At 40.6% G+C, this 18,053-nt stretch overlaps 1 protein-coding gene across 3 annotated transcripts in view; it reads right to left on the reverse strand.

Moving 5' to 3' along the window:
• The window catches only part of npas3 (neuronal PAS domain protein 3), a 283,122-nt gene that overhangs the window by 90,950 nt on the left and 174,119 nt on the right, over positions 1 to 18,053 (reverse strand). For all 3 annotated transcript variants that reach the window (XM_023833583.2, XM_072699341.1, XM_072699342.1), the window contains exon 5: positions 9,118 to 9,207. In XM_023833583.2, the coding sequence (XP_023689351.2) occupies positions 9,118 to 9,207 (90 nt within the window). The remainder of the gene's footprint in view (positions 1 to 9,117; positions 9,208 to 18,053) is intronic.

Raw genomic sequence — 18,053 nt, forward strand, 5'->3', positions numbered from 1 at the left:
TTTCTGCCTCAAAGTTGGAAAAGTGCGGAAGTTACAGGCCCATCATATCAAACATTCAATAGTACATCACCTACTTAACCCTTATCCCTACAGTCAAGCAGGTGGTGGACAAAGCATGCCATGATGATTATTCTCCTCTGAAAGGATGGAAATCTTTTAGGACATAGAGAAACAGACTACTAGTAAAGACCATGGCAAAACAGGTTTACAGGCACTCAAATGACCCTGTAATAGGATGGAGACCTAAAAAACAGGCTGAACTTATACTGTTGTGTAAGTTCATTTTTGGAGGTAGATGTCTTTGCCTTGAACCCCATAAAATTCCAGTCTGCATGCTGTCTATTTTCCAAAGCAACTTGAGAGAGAGAAATCCAGCTAGTGGATGAAAACTGCAGCTTTTAGAGACATGTAATGTAACAGGTACAACCACTAAGCATCATATACACAATAGACTAAGTTAAAATAAATGTCTTATTTTAGTGATGCACTGATAATGACATATCTGGCCGATACCGAAAGCCAATTCTTTTGAAAACTGACACTAATATCGATTGTTTGGGAGGTTCTGATTAAATAAGTTTAAAGGGGCACTCTACCTAAATAAATAAATTTAAAAAAAAAATTACATTCCAAAAATATGAAAAAGTATGTATTTTTGTTAAGAAAATATCAACTCTGGCATACAAAAACAGTCCCAGAACACTACATTTTATAATTCTCTATATCAAATGTATTTATACCATTTATAACAGATAAGGGCTGAGCATCAAGTGTGATAAACTCCAGAATTTTCTGAGCAAACCTTGGGATTTTGCACTGTCTGCACTGAATTTTACTGGGGGACTAGTGTTACTCAGCAGTACTGCAGCCTTCTTTACAGGAACAGATTTGTTTTTCAGAAACTCTTCATACTCGCCTTAAGGTGAACAATGAAATTTATTGTGTTAAAATGTTTATTAGTAGATCCTCCTCGTGAAACTTTAGCAGAGCATTTTTTTTTTATAAAATGCATTTCTATGCATTTAATGCTAACATGAAAATATTTCCACACAGCAGACATTTTTGTAAAGCAATAAGTGTCACCATTTTAAAGGGAATTATCAGCACTAAATATAGGCTCATTTTTCACCATTGCCAATACTGATAGATAGGCAATATACTCAGTACATCTCTACTTTTCATATTATATTACACATAGTAAATGTGGTAGCACAAATTATATAGTATTAATCTTTTACATATATATTAGTCTTAGCTACATACTGGTCTCATGTTCATTCATCGTTAATGAATCCCAATTTATCCCAAGGAGTTTCTATATTTATTACGATATCTGTTAATTCTGTAAATCTTTGTGAACTACTGAAGGAACAAGTCATGAATAACACAAGTTAATACTGATTTCATGTTTGTTCATTGTTAATGGTGACCTTTTGTCAAGTTGCGACTATTTTTTTTCATGATTTGTACTTCATTAGTAGTAATTAAATATTTGTGCCCCCTCAAATAACGTTTTACTGTCAGCAAAATTTATTTTGACTTCATAAAATTCAAGTTAAAAATATGTTTAATTATTTTAAAATTAAGAGCATCGCATTTTAAACATAAATCCAAATTTGTGAAATGAAATTTGCAATATCCTATATGAAAATATCGATTCAGTTATTTTTAGGATATTACTGGTGCACTGCAAAAAATGCATGTACCAAGCTCAGATCGGAAGGCCATCGATAGATAGCTGATGCCCACATTCCTGTTTATTCGATCCTTTGCATCATGTAAAACATGAACAGATAGATAGATAGATAGATAGATAGATAGATAGATAGATAGATAGATAGATAGATAGATAAAAATCTGCTTCAGTTTCATTAGCAGTTTGAAATACATATGTATAATGTAACGCTGCTGTGATTTGTTGGCTTTAAGGTGGCCCCGCCCAATAGTGACTGAGATGAACAGGTGATTAGCCATGTCTGCCGGAATACAAAGGATGTGAAGGATGGATATAAATCTGTGGGTTAAGTGGGGTTTCAGGGGGCCGGTTTGGGGTGAAGATAAGGGGCGCACAGGTGTGTCTACTGGCACGTGGTGGGCTGGTGGGCCAGGCCCTCTCCCCAACAGGTGAATGTCACCTCTCCTGCTGTCACACTCCTCGTCAGATGCGCCACTGCACAGCTAAGTGTGGCTCCCAGGGGCCCGACTCCCACCCACGTCACCACGGCCAACTGCTCCACAGAGCTCGTACCCCAGATTACTAATTAGAGTGCAATACCCAAGGATCAGACATCCTTAATTGCTGTATATATTGCATTGAGCAATGTTTAATTATCCTAGTTGGCGCTGTAAAAGGGAACAGTGGCAGTACATTGTTCTCACAACCCAACCAAATGCCCTTGCTAACAGCCAGGTACCCAGCAAGTAATGCTAATAATATGCTTTTCCTGCGACACAGACTGGACAAACAACAACAACAAACCCTGTTTACACAATCCAAACACGTCCATCAGCATGTGTCGCATATACAATAAGCTTCCTTCTTTAAAATCTGGCTGAAATATGAAGAAGCTTCCTTTTATCTAAGATTAGTAAAACTTTTTTTTTTTTTTAAATGCACTATTCTGTAAGGAAGTTTGCTTTTCAAACAAGAAAATTAAGCTAAAATCAAAACTGCTTCTTTATTACGATTTGGCAAATAAAATAATTACCGCTCGCTCTGAGCAAAATAAAAACCAATAAATGTTGTTTTTCCATGTTATTTTTTTGCTAATATCACAGAAATATTACTTACAGACAGAACTTCACTTTCAATAAAAAATAACCCATTTGAACACTTGGGCAACCTTGAGCAGCCATCCCCTCGTTCATTATCCAGTGTGGTGCTGCCGTCCTCTCAGTCTCTCCAGAGGTCTCCAGCTCTTTAACTCTCTTCCCTTATCCCTTTCATATTTAGTGCTTATTTCAAACTCTGGCGACATGACAGCCGACGCGCCTGATGATCCATTGTAGATATGCTTATCATTATTCATTCACCCAATTATTAAGACGCGTGTTGACTTTCATATCCTGCCCATGTGTTTTTTTCCCTCTTGCTTTCGCCGCGTACGTTGGTTCGATATCAAGATGGAGAGGCTGGAAACTTTTGCTCCCCGAAGGATCCCCGCCCCGAGAAACCTTGACATGCACAAAGGCAGGCCGAGACAGAGCTGCCCTGCCGTGCACGATAAGGTCACCCGTGGGATTGCTGAGATTATCTCTGTCAAGCACTTGGACAGAGTGCAGTCAAATGATGCATCATGCAGTCATTTTCGGGGGGGAAAAAATCAATTTCTTCACCAGGTCGCTATTTGCTTTTCAAAGTGCCCTTGTAGTCTTTGCCTCTGAGCATTTATCAATTTAAATGTTGTGAATTGATAATGTTTTCCACGTCCCTCGCTGGGCGGCTGAATCATTTCCTCCCTCTGCTTGTGTTCTTTAGTGTCATACACGAATCCCTCCTGAACGCAGCATTTTTTGTCCCCTTCTTCCGCACCTTTATTTACGGACTGAAGGAAACGTATTCCAAAGTCATGCGTTCAGGAATTACGGAATTATGATATTCAAAACACAAACAGTTCAATTGCTGTTGAATTTTTGGACTCCCTTTATATTCTGTTTTAACTGTAAATTGAGTGCACACCCTTGCAGATCTTAATTTTTATGAATAGCTGGAAAGAGAGTAAGATAACACATCTCTGTTCTGGTCAGGGGTCTTGACTTTCTATAAATTTTACAGTGAAGTTTTATCCAGTATTCATAAGGATGCCATCACTAATGTGGACAGAGGCAGGCGTGGCTTTGCCAGCAGATCTGCAGAATGACAGCACTCTACACTGGGCTGGACAGGGCCTCTTCCACGGCTCAGGTGTTAGATATGTGGGGTGGGGGGAAGGGGGGGGGTGGTTCACAGTGTCGATGCAATTAAACGTGACCTTTTTTCACCCCTTCTCCTGCGCCTCACTAACCTAGCCCCACCTGCTATATCATTACTCTGGGCCTTCATGCAAATGGTGACCCCCATACTCTGTGACATCATAAATAAAACAATGCTTATTATCCATTTAGTATCAGGCCAGATCCACGTGTGAAGTTACTTGTCACACTTCTTCTGCCAGGAATTTCTAGAATTTACAATTTTCTGAAGATTCTCTTTAATTGCTTCTTTACAATTTGATTTAATGTAACTTAGAGGGCATTGCGGGTATTGAAAACAGGCCACATGCCACTGTTTGTTATGCCCATGGTCATCTATTATCTATTATCTCTTGATGACAAAGAAGAAACTTAAGAGTCATGTTAGGAGAAGAATATCATAAGAGGTGAGGACTCATCAGCTCTGCCGAGTGATCCCCACAAAGATGTGATCAGACATGCGAGCACTTGCCATTAATGCTAATGGATTCAACATTGTCTGTGCCACTTGGCAGAGGAGCCGCTGGGAGTCAGCATGGGCCGCCTGGTCCCTCTGGAGAGCAAAGGCAGGGCAATCAGGCTCCCGGCTGCTTTGCGGTGGCTCTGTGTGTCTCTGTGTCTGTGTGTGTGCGGGCAGTAAGCCGTCAACTGAAGGCTAGCAGATGTCTATACTCATTTCTAAGTTCACATGTCCCAAAAAAAAAAAAAAACAATAAAAAAAGGAGAAAAGTGGGGCATTGCTCTGGCACCTTGGTGTGGGACAGAATGAGACTGGTGACTAAGAAGACCTTCCGTGACTGAGGAAAAAATAGCTGGGAGTAACCTGAAGACAAAAGAGTTCAAGTGCACATTAAATACAAGGAGCTTTCTTCCTGTCTTTTTATTGAATGCCTGGAATGAGTTAAGGCTATTTCTCTCAAAACAGATGAAAATTCAGATGGTTGTGCTATTCCAGATGCATCAATTTCCTTGGATACGCGACCCATGCAAATGCATATGCTGTACTGGCAGGGGCACCAGCTGAAATGGCCGAAATCCAAAAGCTAATATTCTGTTGGCCGGAATAATGCAATTATTATTTTCCTAGCTATCAGCCTAAGCACACAGTGCCATCTGTTATACAAAGCAAACATACACATCTCAATTAAAGCCAAGGCAGCCTCCTCATCATCCCTCACCTCAGGAGCGCTGCAAAAGCATGACGGCGAGGCTCCACCTCCAAGTCATCAGGGTCCTCAGGATACAGAGGCCCCACGATCCATGCAGACATGCATAGACAGATGCAGATGTACACAGGCCAGAGTGCTGTGGGAATGTCCTCTTTTGGGTGTATCATAACTGGCACACACATGGTCAAGCACCATCATCAATATTAAAGAAAGCTAGCACCTTTCTGCCAGCACGGCCCCAAGCAGCACATCCAGCACCCATAAGACTCCCCTGGGAGCAAGGCGTTCACTCACACCAGCACGTCATGCCTCCATCAACGCACATTAGCCACATCTCCATGCTATCAGGGGGCTTCGCTTCTCTGCATTTTGAGTCAAATTCACTCTAAAGAACAGCTTGACATGTTGGCTATTATAGATTTGATAACTGACAAAAAAATCTTTAAAATTATTTGCCACACATACATGCAGGGTTACCACCTTGCCATGTATAGCAGATCCTACAGAATGAAATGATGAAAATGACGTTTAATGTACTGTGGTGGACTGCAGTATTTCCTTTTATTTATCTATCCATCCATCTTCCAAGCACTGATCCTGGTTAAGGTCACGGGGTGATTTCTTCTTCCCTATGATTATTTATAGTTTTCACTGTTTAATCACAGCCAGTAACAGGTATATTTTTTGGCAGCCATGATACAAAAAAGCGATAAAAATGTTATGAGTGTGTGGGGGAGGGGAATCACCTGTGTGAGGAAATGTCTTGGCTCACACTGCTTCCCACCCACAGAGCAGGACAACATCAGTTGGCGCTCTGGCATGCAGAAGCTCCACAGCAGGTAGTCTAAAACCCCTCAGTGTAACTGTAGGATGCTCCTTCTAACAGGACTGGGTGCAAGTAGATACCACCTTAGCCAAAGTCCGTGGCAAATGACAAGACAGTGTAAGAATTACCAAGACACAGCTGTACTATTTGGAATTTATCGGTAGCCTGTCATTATTTTATGAAAGGAGTAAAGTCACTTACATAACATTTTGGTGGGAAAATGTTCAAACTAACAAGGAATTTATGAAATGCCATATTGTCGCTGTCCAATGAGAAACACCTATGTCCACATTTTCACAACAGTGACATTTTACTGTCCATTCTCCCCTGTCTACTGATAGCATCTCACGTTGCCCATGCAAACATGCTCCCCCTTTCATCTGTTTAACTAGTGTTTATGTTTGTACCATTTAACATGTGAATTCATGATGGTCATTTGCATGGATTACTTTATATCACATATTTAAATAAATTAACAACGATGGCTAGACAGCTAGCTAATTAATGTTATAGTTAATTGTGAATATAAAGCAAGATTATTTTGTATCTGGTTTACACTGACATATTTGTCTTGCTGACAACAATCCATGAAAGTCCATTTAAAACATTAAACCATTCACTGACGGCCATGTCTATTTGTGTTGGTAAGGGTGTCTTGTTGTTATATGTTTTTTTTTTAAAAGTAGTTTCACACTCCTGAAATAATGGATTTCGGGAGATACATGTTTTTCATCTGATAGCAAGGATATGTATTCTGTGTAGGTTATTTATAAAAATAGCACACAAAATGTAGATAATATTAATTTTGTTCATGTAGCAGACAACAATTTACATAGGTAAGTATGTAATAAGACCTTCATATTAATTGAAATGGGGAAAAAACAAATATTGTAACTCATGAATTTAAGTAAAATGTTCTGCCTATCCAGCCTTACAAACAGCGAGCAGCAGGACGCAGTCAGGAGAGCTGCATTGTGAGGGATTTGTCCTCTCAGTCATGCTACTGCTGTCAATTCCCTCGAACACATCCATGACAATATATCTGGTGTCTGCTGTCTTTTGCCCCAGGCAGCCATTATCACAAAGGAGAAGCAGTAAATCTAACTATAAGAACAGCGTCTTTGTTTCCTTCCCTTTGCTGATTCTGGCTGAATGCTTGAAGAATCGAAAATTGCAACTCAAAACTTTTCAGGATGGCAAAATTTCCCTACAATGGACCAGTGTAGCAACACAACTGACGCCTTGCTTTGATAACCATTTGAACTTTATGTCATATTACATCATCTCATATAATAATAGAATAATCATCAGGCACTGTCAATAAAGGGGCACATTTATAATATTTACACTATAGATGGGCACTTTTTATTTAGGCAAACGTAAACAGTAAATTTATAGAGGTTTTGCTTCATTTCTTCTTCATTTACTGTCATTTACTTGATGGCACGGGTGTTATTTAAATTACAAATTCAACATAAAATGCAGTTGCATTCTATATATTACTAAGCTCGTTTTCTACTAAATGATACTGTGGGATGGAGTTTGCTTTGGCTGGGGTGAGAAGGAATTGGCAACAGCATCTTCTTTAGACACTTGTGCATGTCTTCAAAGAACAATATTAAATGCAAGGATTTCAATGCAAGCTTTTATTTTCATATTTGTGGCTGTGGATTATTAGGCAGCTCTGTGATGTTAAAAGTTTTGAAAGCAATAAAATGTGTCAAACCTAGAAAAGAGGCTTGCATGAGCTTAAACAAGAAATTGTAACGGGAAATGTTACCTAGATTCAGCATCACATTATATATTTTTTATGAGGAAGTTTGCTGTGCTTCAATATAATATTCAGTGATTGTGCTAACTCATCTTCCCACACTATTCCTTAAATTAGATTACAATTTCACACCAAAATCTGAAGTGAAATCAATTTTGCAACCGAACACCCTGTATATATAATAACATGAAAAAAAAATCCATAAAGAATGCAGAGTAAAAAATGTTTCCCCAACATTTGTCTATATGTAAGCCAGGCCCATGAAATCTGTTTAGTGTCACTAGTAGCCATTTGGAATGTACATTAATCAAAACTGACATTCCTTTTTATATTGAAAGCAAATGTCGAGCATTGCTACCCTCTCATGTGCTGAAAGATAACTCTTAATGTAAGGAGTTACCAAACTTTTTTGGAGGTAGGGACTTTAATTACTGTGCAAGTCCAACTAATGACTTTATTAGCAATATATTTGATATGCAGAATTTCCAGACTTTGAATAAAAGGGTGAAAATCCTCTTATATAAATCTGCTTTAGATAGTCTGACACCAAAATATTCATAACCTTGTCAATTTTAAAGGCTTTAAAAAAATCTGATCTAATTAACTACAACAACGTAATCTTTAATAATAGCATTATGCTGTACACAGCTTTTTTGTCACCAGGAATATTAACTGATTGTTAGCATGTTCACTTAAATTAAGGTCATATATAATTATCTGTATACACGTACAGCCAACTTGAGCTACAGAACAAGAAGAACCTCTACATGTTATCACCACAAGTACCCCTTTCAAAATGCAGATAAACACCAGAAAGATAACTCCAAAGCTTAGGGGACAAATTGTACAATTAATCAATTATTTGATAAAAATCACTAATCAATTAATATTAATTTAAATTTCACTCTGGTTATTCAACTCAGTTTGATTTATCAGATCTAATTTTGCAAAAACATTTCCTTTGATCCCCATAGAAATTTAGAGATTTCGATTTTTCTGCTCATGTAAATTATATGCGCTAAACCCACACTTTGTTCACTTTTCCTAGGTAACCGAAAAACTTCAAGACGACAGATCGTCTAATGAAAATACCCATGGAAGGGTGCTGCTGAGGAGACAGATAAGCATGGACAGTGTCTTCAAACAAATCAAGGTTACCACCCAATTCTGTCGACCTGAGAAACTGTTACAGTTATTGACATGCACTGAGCTCTGGACTATAAAAGATGAGGACCTAAGCAAAGTCATAAATGAAATAAATAAATAAATGTAAATATACAGGACTGGGGACTACAAGCAAAAAGCAATCCGCCCAATGTAATTGTAACCTGGGACAAACTGGTTTACACACCATGCAGAACTGGAAGACGTGAGAATGGGAGACATTCAGTGTTACTCACCTGCGAAAGACCCAGGTATATGGATACGGTTTCTGAGATGTAGAGAAACCTCCCCTCCTTGTTTAGTGCAAATACAAATCCATCCAGAGACTGTGAGAGAGAAGAGAGCGTAGGAAGTCAGGGGAAGCACTGACCACTATCTGTCCAGAACAAAGAAGTATAAGGAAAATGATGAAGTGAAAACATATCATAACATACATAATTCAAACGAGTTCCCTGTGACATAAAACTCTCCCCCTGAAAATGTAAGGTCTGCAAGCTGTTACCATGCATCACTTGCATATCGCTACTATACTGTAGGATGAATTAATATTAGGGATATACACAGTCTGTACTGCATCACTAAAGTGGAAATATGATATATATCATTCACCATTTCATGCATGTTATATACAAGTAAGTTATTTACATATATCTTCCAACAATTATATTCAAGCCTGAAACTGTCTGTAACATCGGCTTAAATTCCCAAGGATACACAATAATTCTCTGGTCTGACAACAGGGATATTCAGACTGAATCCGTCTAAAACCTGCAGCAATTAAGATACTGAGGGCATAAGGGTTAATTACATGTGTTATCCCCCCAGTGGCTCAGATAATCTATAGGTCCAGCTAACCGCAAGTAAATTGCAAAAGATTGCTGTAAGTCAAAAATGGGGGGGGGGGGGGTTCAGCGGATGCAAGTCATTGTGCACAATGTCAGTCAGCACTGATGTGATCACCTTTTTTATGAAAATGAGGATTACAGCGGCATCCATGCGGCGGCGGCGGCGTTGGCAGCACACCCCGTTTTATTTGCGACTTTAAAGGAGCGGCAGCTGGCGCGGGGAGAGCACGCTCCTGCCGATAAAGCAGCCGAGCCCTGGGGCTATTTACAGTGAGCTGCTATGCGGCTGACAACACCGACTCCCAGCGAGGCTGCTGTAGCCAGGTTCCCAAAACACACATCTGCCGCTATCGCCCTCCCCGTATCGCGCTGTGCGTTACACGGCTAATCATATTCAGCTTTGTCGACTGGCATTAGTAATGAAAAAATGCACGTTTTGGACTAAAAAAAAAAAAGTGAAAGCTTGTTATACCAATGCACCTTCTTTAAGAGAGAACTTTAAAAAAAAAAAAATACTAAGAAACATTTTTAAGTAGCATTCAATAAAACCATACATTAAAGATTAACTTCCAAGTTAAAATGTGGTTACATGCGAAACATTGAAAACCACCTTTCACCACTTGAGAAGAATTGCGATAAAAAAGAAGAAAGCATGCAGCCTCCTCTTTAAAATATACAGAAATCATTTGCAAAATGTTCAAGGTTTGCCTTTAAAATAAGCATGAACTGCTTGATGTGTTAAGAGTCGGTATTACAAAGTATTAAGCCAGACAGGATCACTGCCAGCAATTTACAACTGCTCTTCAGAGATGCTGCACTGAATAAGGAAGAAATAAAGGAAAGATATGAACCACGGGCAAAGGCGCATGCCGTAAAGGGCCCTGATGCCTGCGGTCTGCTGGCACCATCCTCGTGGTCTTCTAAACAGCATTGCTATAGGATTCCTGACAGGTACTGTATCTCTTTGTAAATACTGTATGTGACACTGCTACAAATTTTTTTACAGTTTTTATGCAAACTTAATAAAACGTATTAACTCAGGCACACTGTCCACAGCTTAACTGCAGGGTTTTACATATTACTTTCGCATCTTTTCATGTATTACTGTGGCAACAAGACACAAAGGTACACCAAAAATCCAATAAAGGCACAGAACATGGAGAAAGGGGCAAATTTAACACCTGAAACTACTGATTCCAGGCTCGTCGGAAGCGTGTGAGCTGATATAACAAACCATGTTGCTAATCATTTCTGTATTTAATTTGATCACGTGCCTTTAGAAATGAATGGGATAACACACAATGGGACAGACAGGCCCTTCCTGGCAAAATGAATCTGACGCTTTTATCGCCGTTTTATAGGTGAATGGCCCCCGTCCCAGGAGCTCCAGCAGGTATTCTGTCTCTGTTCATCCCTCTCGCCCACTGGGACGCCCCACTCAGCTTCTCTGCAGTGAGCGTTGGAGGGCTGGGGGCTGGGAGAGGCTTCCTCAGGCACTATAGTGGAGGCCTCTATCCCCCCCCAGGGTTTAACCCCACCTGTCAGCCGAAGCCCCGCCAGCCACCCCTCTCCTGCCTCCGATAATGTCTTGCTGCTCCCTGCGCTCCTCTTTAAAGTGGGAAGCATCTGCAGTGCTGGACGGCCAGGCCTCTGGAGAGGATCCCTTGGCGAGGGCTTCCGTCTGCCATGACAAACGGCTGCTGTTTACAGGCTAACCGCTGCATAAAGCACACAATAAATCAGCGCAGGAATAAAGTTCGGGTTACATTAAGGGATGTCTTTGATGCCATTTATTTAGAGCAAACAGTGCGTGTGCCCTTTCCCGTGGCATGGCCCTGGTTAGGCGCCCCCCGCTGGCACTCGAAGGAGGCACTGCCTGGCCCATACCGGCATGTTCCCTGTCTGACATGGCGGCCCAGCCTGGACTGCCATTATCTTGCATAGGTGACACGGGGGACTCTGGCCGTTTGGCTGTCAGCAGATCCACCATCTCATAAGCACCCTCCCTGGACATAAACACGTGCCCCCCCCCCGACTCCCCCCGCCGTTCACTGTAAACCCATTACTTGCAGCCGGGGAAGATAAACAGAGTGCGATGATATCACTTGCCACAAATCAAAATAAGCTCTGTCTACAGTAAGCCGGCTGGCACTCTCAATTATGGAGGCAAAGATACCACATGGAGAAATGAAGGGATCTCCCAATCAGCAAATGCAGCGCAGACGGCAGCCCTTGGACATGCTGATGCGGCCACTCTCTGGATCTTTCCCAGGTTACTGATAATACAGCTATATATAATTAACGCTTCGGTATTCAAACCCATGGACCTATTCATTCAAATACACCATTACTTTTTGCCTATACCTATAATGTACAGATTACAGCAGGAATTACAGGAGTGTGGATATGACTGTAAAAATGTAAAAAGACATCAGTATAGGCACTGCTTTTCCACTTCCTAGAGAAACAATGGCACATTATCTCTGATATTAGAGAAATGTCCTAAACATGAATTTCCACATACGGGGTGGATGCAGTGAATACAACTGAAATTCCTCTGCCACAACAGGTGAAGGAGCTGCAGTTCAGGCTGCAGTTTAAATATTCACTTTCCAGCATGCGCTGCCTCCTGCTGGCTACAAATAGGCAGCCTTGTTGACAGCCTTGTTGTCTGTAAACATGTGACTCTACGGCGGGAGTGGATCGCAGGAGAGCCAACAGACTGGCTGTTTAGTGTGGAACAGCGAAATCTGGCTGCTTTTCACACCGCATTCAAATGCCGCGCCGTTCCGAATTTTGAATGAGCGAACATTTCAAGAGGGGGAAGTGATATTCTGCTAGTCTATAAACATTATGGTGGTGGGAGCAGGAATCAGCTAACATGAATAAAGCCTAACATATGGGTCCCAGGCAACCACTGACTCTCTGAGTCATAAAGCCAGAAGGCTCATGCATTTCTGAATCCACTCAACTTGCAATTTATACTGAAGAAACAGAGGGCAAATCTTCTCCTGAAGGACAAGAAGGCCACATTCATCTGTAGGGCACCCCATCCAGAAGAAGCGCTCGGGTGTTACCAAGCTCAGCGGAGGCAGGCGTAGATGGGGCTCATTGACTATTAACATTCCATTAAGTATGAGGTCAGACAAAATGCAAGATGTTTAGAGACACCGGGCATCTGGCGAAGGGGCTGCCACATGTTGGCATCGATCCCCCCCAACCTTCTCCGCCCCTCTGCTAAAGTAAAATCATGGCAATTAACAGCTCCAGCAGGGTTTGTCAAATCAGCGCTTATTGACTCCGCATCTGATGAAGAGATGCTCCAGGCTCTCGCCTCCGAACACCAGAGAGGGGCCAAGAGCGCAAGCGAATGGCCATTATTAAGCAATCTCTCACCCCGGCACTCTCAGCGAGGAAGATGTAGAGGGCCCTCCAACTCAATATACAAGTCAAAGCAATGGGATCAGCTATTACACACAGACCCTTTCTTTCACAAATCACTTCATTTACCACGAGGTGTTCAGGCTGGATTTATGAAAGTGCGTCCTGGCTGGGAGAGCGCGCTACGGGCGCCTCTGCATAAGGGAGCGAGAGCAGAGGAACCTAAACTGCCAGCTGAGAAGTGAGACATATTCTTCATTGAAGTCGATATTTAAGGCTGACAAGCCGAGCTGGAGCGTGCATATACAGACCAGCGTATTGATTTATTTATTGGAAGCGCTGATGGCTCAGGCAATGTGCGAATCGCTCATTTTTTCCCTACGTTCAAGGCCTTTTCAAAATCAGGCAACGGTTATTGTACCAATTTTATTTCATGCTCAAGCCAGAGAAGAAAGAATCTTTGCTTATGCCGCCAACGACATATTTATTGGCTCCGTTTAGAGCACAATGACCTGTCACTGACAGGCGCTTTATTATAACACGGCCTCCACGCACCGCCCCCCCGCCCCCCCAAACCCCCATGCCCTCCACGCCGCTCTGGCCTCAGCTGCTACCGCGCTGTGCTGAGCTCATCCTGGGCTGCTCCTCGCGGCTTTGCAGACTCACATTCGGCACTTTGGAACACACATTCAGCGCATACTGGAGACGTACCAAGGACTTCAAACAAAATGTGCCATAAAACCAGTTTAATTGGATCTTGTACAAAGGATACAGAATTAGCTTATTTTTGGAGGGATGTCTATGCAGCAGAAATTGTGTGCTATGGTTTTCGTATGTAAATTCTTTCTTATTGACATACAAGGCATTTTCTGATTAATGAGATTAAGACAATCATTATATATACAGAGATCTTTTTTAACTTGTACAGTCATCATCATAGCAGACATTAATTCTTCATGAACAATAAAATAAATGTTGGGATTTTTGCCTGGATTCTGTAATTGCAATTTTCACTGTAACAGCAATACAATGCAGAGAAAATCAACCATTCCTCATATCCAGATTAGTGAGCCCTCAAAATCCACAGTTATCTTTTAGAGAAAGCCTTTTTCCTTCTCCTGTTTTTCGACAAAGCTTAACTAGACAGCTGTTGCATTATGTTTGCATTGGTGTCTATGGGTATATCGCGGGAGTGTGATCCAGACCTTGTTTGAGCTGATGGTTCCATCATGGTCAGTGGGTTTTGTTTTTTTTGCCACTATGGAAAGTTCTTTGAGGGTGACCAGCCAACATTGCTGATGCTTCCTTCCCACGTGCTTGGATTTAATTAAGTGATAACAGTCACCTTGGGGTGACTGCACTAGACAATAATATGTTGGTGAAGGGAAAATGCTGAAGAGAGCAGGCTACAGTGGCTTTATCTTAGCAAAAAGCAGCTCCAACTAATTCCACGTTATTACTGGAGCAGGTTAAGCACACACACTTCAAGAGTTGGGAAAAGGTACTGGGAATTTCAATCCTTCTAATTTGGGGGTTAAAAAGGATTGGTTCAACCCTAAGAAGATTAATTATAATTTGACAGCTTATGTGTTTAAACGAAGACTTAATACAGCCATCTGGTATTCATGCATACAATCAGAGACTCACCTGTAAGAACTGTACAAAATGAAAACCATGTAAAATCCATGGAAGGATTAACCAAGTCAAAGGCAGCTCCAAGGGAAGGATGCAAACTGGAGATTTTTAGTGTAATTAATGTTCCCGTTATGAAATCTTGCATGTTTATCAAGAGCAGGGGTGATTAAATTATCAGATGAGAACACTTCATTAATTCAAAGTCCCGACCCAATCGGAAACATTGGAGGGGACTGGCAAGGAATGATCTGGAATGAGGTATTACACTCTAAGCTTCAAAGTTACGATTACCTCAACCCAGGAAGACACAGAAAAGTATAGTGACCGAAGTAGCGTATAATACTACACAACTGTGTGAAATCCTAAATTAAAGTTACAGCAATATTAGCATTAAAATTATTCCTTTTATATTGCCTTAAAAAGATAGCAATAAAACATAGATAGACGACTAATCATTTCACTGAAATTTGTTCCATTAGTTTTATATTTAAAACACTATATCAGTGTAATGTTTAAATACGTATTTGTAAAAGGTCACCCTAAAAGAGAAAAATGGAGTATATTTGCAATGCTTTTAATTATATATATATAAAAAAAATGTTTTTTAGCTTAAGGATCTTAATTATTATTTGCTCACAGTTGATAACAAATGTATATACAAGTGAAGACACAAAGACAAAAGACAAAATTTCTTCTCGATCCCTGGTGGTATATATATAACATATTCCCTTCTTTGTGTCAATACATTGTGCTGGGTTTTGTATTCTCTCTCGGGAAACTTGTGCCTGTTGATTCCAGGTTGCCACTGACTCTGCCCACTTAATAATGCTTCCGCAGCTTGTATCATTCCAAAGCCAGGCTGATCCTATAGCTTCCCTCCTTGCTCTTGTTTCTGGGCACTGAAAGCTCAGCCTGGCAGCACTTGTACATAAATTGGCTCCTTCACAGCTGTATACTTGTTATGTATTATTTGCCTCATCTGCATGTCACTTTGGAACAATATGTATAAATGTAAATGCATATGATACACAAATATTTGTTATACTATCAAGATTAACTGGCTTCTAGAAACCAAATGTATAGACCAAGATTCACTGTATTTCTTTCCCCATAAATTTAATTTTCATTGACCAGCTTGCACACTAATCGCCAGCAATATGTAGCTGAAGCTGCCTACTAAGTGCAAAATCAAAACATGATTATATGCTGCTTTTAGTTAGTTTTAATAGAGCCCTTTAATTCCAAGGCTATTATTTATTTCTGAGGGTTCCCAGTGATCTGCAAAGTGCAAATGTGAAATACAGAAATGCCCAGAGCGATAATCACCAGGGCAGGGAAACCTGCTTCGTGAGGGTAGGGATGAATCCACAAAGTGTACACACACCCTCACAGCGAAATGAGCGGAGTGATGTGATGCTTCTTAAGAAATCACACAGGGCCTGACCACCGCAGTCTAATTATGCTAATTGCTTCAATGCCCTTGCTTTATTTATGTGCAGCAGCTAAGATAAATAAAAGGAAATTGCTTTGGATCTAACTGTATTCATTTCAGAATGCAAACTAGCCAGTGTTTGTTATGAGATTGCTGATCTGTTTACCCCGAAAGTCTGCAGGTAATTGCAGTTTTGATTGTACATTTATTTCTCTATGTGATGGTCCCAGGACTGCGCCCGTCTCCGTTTTTATAATTAAATGCTTTGTAGTATTTAAACTTACTAAACAGCGGAAAAAGAACAAACATTTGCATATTAAACACAAGAGGGATACTTCATTAGGGGATATGTATATTTTTTCAAGATGGGGTTACTCGACCTTTGTCTAATTGTGCCAATAGATCAGTTCATTTTCAGTGACTCTGAACACTGTATTTCAAAAAGGGAGAGAGAGAGTGATGGAGCTGCCCGCCCCCCCCCCCCCCACTCACAAATGGTGCAGACTGAGAAGAGAGCTGGACGCATGTCTGATCCTCCTCCAGCCTAGACGCAGATGTCCACATCTTCTGTGAATATGCTGCACCATATGCACCTCATAAGCAGCTCTCCAGCACATCTCAGAATGTCATCACGTCAAAAAATGCAAAGCCTTTGTGTTTTTTTTCTCCTTTCTGAGTGGTATTATGGCATTTCCGTGATCAACAGACACTCTCTTCTTTTTGCACAGCTGAGGTGTGCTATCAGGCAGAAGAAGCTATGACACTGAGTTTCCACAGACTGTGCCAATAACAGTGCTATCCGAAGATAAATACTAGGGATGGTAAGATTCACTGATGCTAATCAGGGCATCAGCATAGAAGTTCACTAAGCGACTGATTAACAATTTAGGACAAATTCAGGATGCATTGTTTCTAACAACTTTGCATCGGTAACATCCGTTTTATTAATATATAATTATTAGTAGAGGAATGTTTTTAGTTAATATATGATTTGCAGTTTGCAGTCGAATCAAATCGTGCGGAATCGCACTGCATCACAACAGGGGTGAATCATGTCACATTAATAGTTGCTTCATATGTACCTTTAATGTATCACATCTTTGATATATCAAGATGTGTATCGCATCAGCCTCAGTGACGGAGATGCACATTCCTAATACCTACTTACACTAATACACCACTACTGAAAGTAGTGTATACACATTATATTTGATCATGTAACTTGTAGGTTATTACTAATAGGCCTTTTAGATAAAAAAGGACATATTTGTTGGAAATTAGTAGTTTAAGCTTTACAGAATTTCTATTTACAGTGGTACCTCGGTTCTCGGACTCACTAGAACTCGAATTTCTTGAAAGTCGAACAAACCAGTTTGACCTACAACTCGATCTGAATATCAGAAGTCGAACCGTGAACGCTGACCTAATATAAATTGTACGCGCCAGGAAATGAGTCATACTACAATGCAATTCTTACTTGAATGCCTTCTTCACAGACTGGACGGTTAACCAAATAAAGCAGCGCAACATTACAGTAACTAACAATAAATAAACCACTAACTTACGTGTACTATTAGGCTACGTTCACACTGCCAGCCACATCGTTCAATTCCGATTTTTTGCTCAGATCGGATTTGTCTATCTTGACGGTTCACATTTATAAGTACAAGTGACCTGCATCTGACTGTAATGTGAATGCATCGGTCCTCCGAAATGTCACGCATGCGCACATTGATACGTTTTACACGGGTAAAAAGTTGGTCGTAAAACTGGCACGTTGTGCGACCATGACCGCTGCGCTGATTCGAGTCTTTTGCCTCTTTAAACTTTAGACTTAAGGCTCTTTATTTTTCTTTGGCAATGTTGCCACGTTCGTGTC

Source organism: Paramormyrops kingsleyae, chromosome 14 (assembly GCF_048594095.1).
Source record: "Paramormyrops kingsleyae isolate MSU_618 chromosome 14, PKINGS_0.4, whole genome shotgun sequence".
Classification (NCBI taxonomy): domain Eukaryota; kingdom Metazoa; phylum Chordata; class Actinopteri; order Osteoglossiformes; family Mormyridae; genus Paramormyrops; species Paramormyrops kingsleyae.